The 9586-nt window shown below is 44.3% G+C and overlaps 1 protein-coding gene across 1 annotated transcript in view; it reads right to left on the bottom strand.

The window, feature by feature from the left end:
• The window catches only part of LOC100659524 (glutathione S-transferase omega-2), a 38198-nt gene extending 30347 nt beyond the window's left edge, over positions 1-7851 (bottom strand). The window contains exons 1-3 of the mRNA XM_023546752.2: positions 7579-7851; positions 2293-2515; positions 1063-1164 (exon numbers count right to left, since the gene is read on the bottom strand). Coding sequence (XP_023402520.2) covers positions 1063-1164; positions 2293-2515; positions 7579-7637 — 384 coding nt within the window. The 5' untranslated portion in view covers positions 7638-7851. The remainder of the gene's footprint in view (positions 1-1062; positions 1165-2292; positions 2516-7578) is intronic.
• Between the last annotated feature and the right edge of the window lie 1735 nt (positions 7852-9586).

A 9586-nucleotide genomic window follows, 5' to 3' on the forward strand; every position in this document is an offset into this window, starting at 1 on the left:
GCTTCCACTTGATAAAGGTCAAATGGAAGGGTATTAATAATATCATCCTTCCCTTAAGGGATAAAAATAGCATTCTCTGGCTGCCAACAGAGGGACAACCCATCTAGAAAAGGGAAATGATCCGTTTCTGGAGCAAAGATAAAGAAAGTCAAAGAACTGCCTTCTGAATTATTCTAGAGGTAAGGGGTAAGAAGCCACGTTATGGTCAGGCTGATAATTGACCTGCTGGCAGAGGTTATTCCTTGCCCACTCACAGCCACTTTCCCTTCTTCCTTAATTACAGAGCCCTGATTTTATTCAGGGTATCCTCAGGTAAAAGACTACATTTCTCAGCCTCCTCATGAGCTAGTTATGACCTTCAACTAAGTTCTGGCCAACGAGATATAATCAGTCAGTCATTGGGTAGGATTTCTGGGAAAGCCCTTTAAAGGGAGATGGTCTTTTCTCATTTTCTCCTCTCTATTCTCTTTTCTGCAGCCTGGAACTTGAATGTGATGGCTGGAGTTCCAGCAGCTTTATTGTCACCTTTAACATGAAAGCCTTGCACTAAGGATGACACAGCAGAAAGACAAAAAGAGCCTGGGTCCCTGGAAACTTCATGAAGAAACCATCAAAATTAATAGCCCTGAAATGCCTACCTCTGGTTTTTTTTAAGTGAGATAATAAACCCCTATAAGACAAATTTACAGTAGTCAGGTCCCTTTTACTAGCAATCAAACACAATCCCTAACCAACACAGATGCTGGCCTCATTAGCAGAAGCTACAGAAGCTTCGCAGATATACTCAGAGAGTGTGGTAACCCCGGGAAAGGAAGGGATTCATCACAAGTCCTCGCCTACTCCATGCCAGATTTTCATGAATAATTTCATAGCAGGTTACTGGAGGGCAAGGAACCACAAATTGAAATCAGATTACCAGAGGCTGACCTTACCAAAGTCTGGCCAAAAGAATAAGCCTCTGAAAGTGGAGATGTCAGGGTGAGCAGATGAGTGATTGATTCTGCATCACTTCCTCCATCGTATCTGACCAGGAGAAAAAGAAAAAAAAAATTTTTTTTGTACCTCTTCCAGGTTGCAGAATTCCTGACGCAGGGCCGCCTTCAGGTCCGAGCATTCTTTCCTGTATCTCATTGCTATCAGACACTCCTTGGTCAAATATGGGACCTAAACAGAGGACACAGCTTCTTAGTGGAGAAGACCGAAGGAATTCCGTTTGCCCTCTCTGCCTAAAACTGCAGCCAAAGTTTTATAACTCCAACATAATAGGCCAACACTCATGTACAAACTCCCTGACGCCCTTTGCCCGGCACTAGTTTATCTCTGGAGCCCTCGTGGTGCAGTGGTTAAGAGCTCAGCTGCTAACCAAAGGGTCACCAGTTCAAATCTACCAGCTGCTCCTTGGAAACCCTATGGGGCAGTTCTACTCTGTCCCACAGGGTCACTATGAGTCAGAATCAACTCAGCGGTGATGGGGTTTTTGGTTAGTTTATCTAGAAGAAGGTATCCACTTCTCATAGCACCCCGGTAAAACCAAGTGTTTTCAAATGGGGTTCTACAGTGTTCTTTACTTGCTCGCTCAGCTGCTTCCATGCTGTACAATCTGAGGCAGGACACTTGACCTCTCTAAGTCTCAGTGTTCTCATCTGAAAAATGGATACAATAACAGTACCCACCTCACAGGGCAGTTATGACAATTCAGTGGCTTCACCTATATAAAGAAGTTAGGACAGTGCTTGGCACATAGTAAGTCCTCAATGTATCTCAGCTACTGATACGGCTGAGCTGCTTTTATTTCTTTTCAAAGGCAAAAAAAAAAAAAACAACTATCTTAAAATTTCTCCATCACTTTTTCTCCCATTATCAACAGGTGCCCCTTTGTCTCTAGTCTTCACATTTCTTAGATATAAAGGGCAATCCCCTGGAGTGTGTAATCTTCTTCATGCCTCAATATTTTTCACTGGAAGTCTGAGAGATATTCCTTTTAAAAGCACCACCTTTCAAGTTCTTACAAGTCACATGGTCATAACTATGTCATAGCTATACCTCCCCACACCGCTGGCTGAAATGCAAAATGAAATGAAATGTACCTATTGGTTAAAACTTTAACCTTTAATATCCATGATCATAAACCACCTATAATTCTGTGCTAGTTATCCCCTGAGACACACCTGAGTATTAAAACCAAACAATTTCACCAGGGTTGTGGCTTTAAAAATGAGTTGAAGTTTGGGAAAGAAAGGCATACAAAGTAAAATAGTGTACGTGGCCTATTAAATAAATAATTGGATATACCTTACAGAATAGCTCCAATAACATCTTCTGGCGAGCTCGCTCATAAGGGTCACATGGAAACAGCTTCTTTCCAGGATACGCGTCATCCAGGTATTCACAAATGATTACAGAGTCATAGATGAGTTGACACTGGCTGTTTTCCAGGACAGGTATTTGGCCGAAGGGGTGCTTTGTATAGAACCATTCAGGCTTGCTTCTCAGATTAATGTTGACAACTTGGTATCTTCAAAAGCAAAGGGAAAACAAGACAGAACAAAATAAAAGGCTCATGCGGGCAGAGGCTCATCTTGAAAGTAGAAGCAACCCATTTATAAAATTAAAATTGCACTTAGTTTTTTAAAGTTTAACTTTTGTATAAAGAAAAATACATAACACCCTTGTCTTCTTTCCTGCAGTAAGATGTGTTCATGCCTTATCCCACTGATGCCTCACTATTCCGCTATGAGGTAGGTTTAACCCGAAATCAAACCCATTGCCTTTCAGTCAATCTGACTCATAGCAACCTTGTTGTTGTTGTTGTTAGGTGCCGTTGAGTCAGTTCTGACACCTAGTGACCCTATGCACAACAGAATGAAACACTGCCCGGTCCTGTGCCATCCTTACAATCGTTGTTATGCTTGAGCTCATTGTTGCAGCCACTGTGTCAGTCCACCTTGTTGAGGGTCTTCCTCTTTTCCACTGACCCTGTACTCTGCCAAGCATCATGTCATTCTCCAGGGACTGATCCCTCCTGACAACATGTCCAAAGTATGTAAGATGCAGTCTCACCATCCTTGCTTCTAAGGAGCATTCTGGCTGCACTTCTTCCATGACAGATTTGTTAGTTCTTTTGGCAGTCCATGGTATATTCAATATTCTTCGCCAACACCACAATTCAAAGGCGTCAACTCTTCTTCAGTCTTCCTTATTCATTGTCCAGCTTTCACATGCATATGATGCGACTGAAAATATCATGGCTTGGGTCAGGCACACCTTAGTCTTCAAGGTGACATCTTTGCTCTTCAACACTTTAAAGAGGTCCTTTGCAGCAGATTTACCCAATGGAATGCGTCTTTTGCTTTCTTGACTGCTGCTTCCATGGCTGTTGATTGTGGATCCAAGTAAAATGAAATCCTTGACAACTTCAATCTTTTCTCCGTTTATCATGATGTTGCTCATTGGTCCAGTTGTGAGGATTCTTGTTTTCTTTAAGTTGAGGTGCAATCCATACTGAAGGCTGCAGTCTTTGATCTTCATTAGTAAGTGCTTCAAGTCCTCTTCACTTTCAGCAAGCAAGGTTGTGTCATCTGCATAATGCAGGTTGTTAATAAGTCTTCCTCCAATCCTGATGCCCCGTTCTTCTTCATATAGTCCCGCTTCTCAGATTATTTGTTCAGCATACAGATTAAATAGGTATGGTGAAAGAATACAACCCTGACGCACACCTTTCCTGACTTTAAACCCATCAGTATCCCCTTGTTCTGTCCGAACAACTGACTTTTGATCTATGTAAAGGTTCCTCATGAGCACAATTAAGTGTTCTGGAATTCCCAATCTTCGCAATGTTATCCATGGTTTATTATGATCCACACAGTCGAATGCCTTTGCATAGGCAATAAAACACAGGTAAACATCCTTCTGGTATTCTCTGCTTTCAGCCAGGATCCATCTGACATCAGCAATCATATCCCTGGTTCCACGTTCTCTTCCGAAACCGGGCTGAATTTCTGGCAGTTCCCTGTTGATATATTGCTGCAGCTGTTTTTGAATGATCTTCAGCAAAATTTTGCTTGTGTGTGATATTAATGATATTGTTTGATAATTTCCACATTCGGTTGGATCACCTTCTTTGGGAACAGGCATAAATATGGATCTCTTCCAGTCAGTTGGCCAGGAAGCTGTCTTCCATATTTCTTGGCATAGACGAGTGAGCACCTCCAGTGCTGCATCTGTTTGTTGAAACATCTCAATTGATATTCCATCAATTCCTGGAGACTTGTTTTTCACCAATGCCTTCAGAGCAGCTTGGACTTCTTCCTTCAGTACTATCAGTTCCTGATCATATGCCACCTCTTGAAATGGTTGAATATCGACTAATTCTTTTTGGTATAATGATTCTGTGTATTCCTTCCATCTTCTTTAGATGCTTCCTGGGTTGTTTAATATTTTCCCCATGGAATCCTTCACTATTGCAACTCAAGGCTTGAATTTTTTCTTCAGTTCTTTCAGCTTGAGAAACGCTGAGCGTGTCCTTCTCTTTTGGTTTTCCATCTCCAGCTCTTTGCGCATGTCATTATAATACTTTATACTTTGTCTTCTCGAGAGGCCCTTTGAAATCTTCTGTTCAGTTCTTTTACTTCATCAATTCTACCTTTTGCTTTAGCGGCTCGACGCTCAAGAGCAAGTTTCAGAGTCTCCTCTGACATCCATCTTGGTCTTTTCTTTCTTTCCTGTCTTTTCAGTGACCTCTTGTTTTCTTCATGTATGATGTCCTTGATGTCATTCCACAACTCGTCCAGTCTTCAGTCACTAGTGTTCAATGCGTCAAATCTATTCTTGAGATGGTCTCTAAATTCAGGTGGGATATACTCAAGGTCGTATTTTGGCTCTTGTGGACTTGCTCTGATTTTCTTCAGTTTCAGCTTCAACTTGCATAGGAGCAATTGATGGTCTGTTTCACAGTCAGCCCTTGGTCTTGTTCTGACTGATGATATTGAGCTTTTCCATAGTCTCTTTTCCACGTTCTTTTTGATGATGAATCCAACACCATTCCTCTTCGAGTTGTCATTCCCAGCATAGTAGACTATATGATTGTCCGATTCAAAATGGCCAATACCAGTCCATTTCAGCTCACTAATGCCTAGGATATTGATGTTTATGCGTTCCATTTCATTTTTGACGATTTCCAATTTTCCTAGATTCATACTTCGTACATCCAGGTTCCGATTATTAACGGATGTTTGCAGCTGTTTCTTCTCATTTTGAGTCGCGTCACATCCGCAAATGAAGGTCCCGAGAGCTTTACTCCATCCACGTCATTAAGGTCGACTCTACTTTGAGGAGGCAGCTCTTCCCCAGTCATCTTTTGAGTGCCTTCCAACCTGGGGGGCTCATCTTCCAGCACTATATCAGACAATGTTCTGCTGCTATTCATAAGGTTTTCACTAGCTAATGCTTTTCAGAAGTAGACTTCCGGGTCCTTGTTCCTAGTCTGTCTTAGTCTGGAAGCTCAGCTGAAACCTGTCCTCCATGGGTGACCCTGCTGGTATCTGAATACCGGTGGCATAGCTTCCAGCATCACAGCAACACGCAAGCCCCCACAGTACGACAAACTGACAGACACGTGAGGATATCAGCATAGCAACCTTACAGGATAGGATTTCCAAGGAGTGGCTGATAGATTTGAACTGCCGACCTTTTGGTTAGCAGCTGAGCTCTTAGCCACCGTGCCAAGGGCTCCATGAAGTAGGTTTATCTTACAGAGCTAAGGCTCCAGGAGGTAGAATCTTGTGTCCAATATCACCAGAGGCAGATTAACCAGGAAGCAAGGTATGCACAGGCTTACTTGTATTTACTTACAAACCTTAGTGCACAAGTTCACATGGGTTTCACCATATCTTTGAAGTGGTGAAAAACAGCTGAAATTGTGCCCTAACCAGAAAACCAAACCTAGTGCCATCAAATCGATTCCGACTCATAGCAACCCTATAGGACAGAGTAGAACTGCCCCATAGAGTTTCCAAGGAGCGCCTGGCAGATTCAAAGTGCTGACCCTTTGGTTAGCAGCCATAGCACTTAACAACTACACCACCAGTGTTTCCGAAACTCTGCCCTACAGATTAGTAAATAAAGCATGAGTAAGCCAGTGCATACCTTCCTTATCGGGGAATCCGTCCCTGAATGTCACCCACTATGATCAGAGTCCAGGCAGTCTGATTCAGAGCTCACACTTAACCATGGCACTACAGAGTTTAATATGTTTTAAAGTTTGAAAATACAATATTAACAGGTCACAACAGAATAGGGTAAATTTTAGCAGTTAAGAGCCTGGGTCTGGCATCAGACTGCCTGGGCTTGGGGCAGTCTAGTTGTGTGAACTTGGCCAAATTCCTTAATCTCTCTGTGCTCAGTTTCCTTAACTGTAAAATGGGGGTAATAATTGTACCCATCTCTTGTCATTGTTGTGAGAAATGAATCAATGAATATGGATAAAATGTTTAGGACAGTGTCTAGTACATAAGCATGCAATAATTTTCTTATTCTTCCCTTTATTAATTATTATTATTAAGGATTCAAACCTATAAAGTTATCAGAGGTACTCCCATGTTTAAAAAGATTAAAGGAAACAAATGGGTACATTCTTTGCTCAGTCTAGGAGATTGCCTGAAACTCTAAAGCAGTGCTTCTCAGCGGGAGTGATTTTGTTCCTCTCCTCCAAGGGACACTGGGTAAATGTCTGGAGATATTTTTGGTTGTCACAATCAGGGGTGGGGGGAGTTCTTCAGGCACCTAGTGGAGGAGGTCAGGGATGCTGTCAAACATACAGCAGATAAGACAGCGCCGCCAGGCTTACTTGCGTGTACTTACTAATGTGCAGGGCACAGTTTCACCTGTTTTTCGCAACACTGAAGATCTTTCTTTTTTGCCACATCTTTCTCTCAAACAGAGGCTGGTGGGTTCAAACCGTGGACCTTTTCGTTAGCAGCCGAGGGCTTTAACCACTGCACCACCAGGGTTCCTTTCATTGTTTGGAACTATTCATTCATTCAACATATATTTACTGAGCACCTACTATGTGCCAGGCTCTCTTCTAGCCTGTGAATAAAATAAACAAAGTCCCTACTCTCAAGAACTTGCATTTTAGCAGGTGAGGGGTGGCTGTAGGGGAAGACGGATAAACAAATAAGAAAATGTTGCCTTTGGGTAAGCACAAGGAAGAGCCAGAACCGGGTTAACTTGAATGTGTCTGGAAGGCTACACGCCACGGGGTAGTCAGAGGCAGCCGGAAGCCTCCCTGTGCCCTTCCTTCACAAACATTACGGGAGGGAACTAGCTCACTAGAACTAAAAAAAAAAAAAATTAACTCGGTGTTATCCTAAAAGTTCTGTGCACGGGCCGGACTCCCCAGAGACCTCTGATTTCAGGACGGCCTGCTAAAGAATCTGCCCTTTGCCCAAGAAGAAAGGGACAGGAGGCCCCTTCTAAAACCCGGGCAGGACGCCGCAGATCTTAAACAGTCTCCCCGGCCCCTTCCCTCCTCCCTTCCCTCTCCTCCCACCCTCCGCCTGTGGGACTCCAGTTTCTCACCTGATTCCTTTGGCCTGGAGGACGAGACGGGTTCTGTGCGAGTAGGGGCAGAACCTCATGCTGTAGAGGCGGATCGTGCCCTCGGGGACCGGCCCTGGGGGGGCGCATCCTGCAAGGAGCGGGGAGGTGGGTTAGGTCAGTGGGAGAGGAGTTCACTCACTCCTCCAGCGCCCCAGGAGAGCTAGGCTCATACACTGAGTCCCACGAGGGTTTTGTGCAAGGGAACCCTCTAAGTCTCTCCCCGCCCCCGCTGGTCTGGGGAGGCCAGGCTGCCCCATCTCCAGGTGGAGGCGAAACTAAGCTATGGCAGGTAGGGTTGCGCCCTGGGCGCCGCTTGATGAGGAGCCCTAACGAGCAGTTTCTATTGGCCATTGCAGTTTCCCTCGCGGCTGTGCAAGATCCTCAGCAATTTAAAAGGAATTGCCACGGGTGCTATTTTGAGGCTCGTGCTCCAGAGTCGACATCCCCAGTCTCCCAGCCCCCAGCCTGAGGGCCCTCGTCGGGAGGACTCGCCTTTCCCCAAGGTCTTGGTCGCATTCCCGGACATGGTCTCAGCCGCTGCCTTGACGCTGTGTGGCTCGCCACCGCCTCAGGCTCCAGGGGCAGCAGCTGGGGGTAAGCCCTTCGGCTTCCAAGGTGAACTTTTGAGCTACTGGGCCCTGGAGGGGTAGAGGGAGAAGCGATCTGGGGTGGGAGGTTGGATAACTTAACCTGGGGAGGCACCGCTCCAGATTTGGAAGCCGAAGAATAGGGGTGGGCCAAAAAAAAAAAAAGCCTGAATAATCCCCCTGGCTTTAGACACATGGGAACAGCATTTTTTGTTTGTTTGTTTTTTCTTCTCACATCAGGAATACAGGAGGAATGGGCACTTAACCCAGCATGTATTTAAAAAAAATTTTTTTTTAACCAAACTTCTTGTCATGAAGTCAATTTCGACTCATGGCCACCTGATGTGGCTCCAGAGGGTTTTCTTGGCTGTAACCTTTACTTAAGCAGATCACCCTGGGCCTTCCTTCACAGGACCTCTGGGTAGGTTCAAACAGCCAACCTTTAGGTTAGTAGTAGAGTGCAATCTGTTTGCCCACCCAGGGACCCTCTATGTATTACAACGGAGTCTAGTAAATACCCACCAGGGTAAGCTGACTTTTCCCTTCTGGTTGTAAGCCCTCTGTATTACATCACTAAGACAATTGGCCCCATCCTCTGTATGAGTATCAGCTAATTTTTTTCCTTTTAGTAAGGCCAAACTTTCTCATGACATAGTGAATAGGGAAGAAAAATTTGTTGCTGTTGAGATCTTGTATGACCCTAGAATGAGTGCCTTCATAAATTTTGCACCCTAGAGACCTCATTTGCCTCACCCTAGAACTGGCCCTGCTTGTAAGCCCTTATGCAAGCTCTGAAGAAACCTGGCAATGAATAAAAAACAAGATACCCGGAGTCCAAGAAAATTTGGTGACACCACCCCCGCTCTCCACCACCACCCCAGCATAAATTGCTGCTGGGAAGAGCCTTTCCATTTGCAAAGGACACACTGCCAACAGTCCAGCAGTACAGGAGCGACTTGAACTGTCCTTCCATCCACATGAGATAAAGGAGGTAGCTGGCCTTTGTTCTGACCTGATAAGCTGAAATCCTGAACTCTGCTTTAGTTTTACAGGTTTGAACTGATGTGGGAGTTGCTTGTAAATGCATTTCATGGGTTTGGTGTATAAAGAAGGAAATGAAAGTATTGTGTCTCACCATTAATCAAACGATTTCCATGGGTTACCTTACTTGATTCCTACAATTGCTGAGTTAGGCAGCTAGTATTGTTCCTATTTTACAAAATAGAAAAGAGTCTCAGAAAAATGAAATTATTTGGCCAAAGTGACCAACTAGCAGGGCTGAAGAACTCTGAAAGTTCAAAGCCTGACTTATCATCTTGGTCTCTAAAGCTGATAACAGTGTGGAAAGGAAAGTCTGTGAGTCCAGGAAAAGATGGGGCACACAATGGCTGCTTAACAAA

The sequence above is a fragment of the Loxodonta africana genome, chromosome 16 (genome assembly GCF_030014295.1).
Source record: "Loxodonta africana isolate mLoxAfr1 chromosome 16, mLoxAfr1.hap2, whole genome shotgun sequence".
NCBI classification, from domain to species: Eukaryota; Metazoa; Chordata; class Mammalia; order Proboscidea; family Elephantidae; genus Loxodonta; species Loxodonta africana.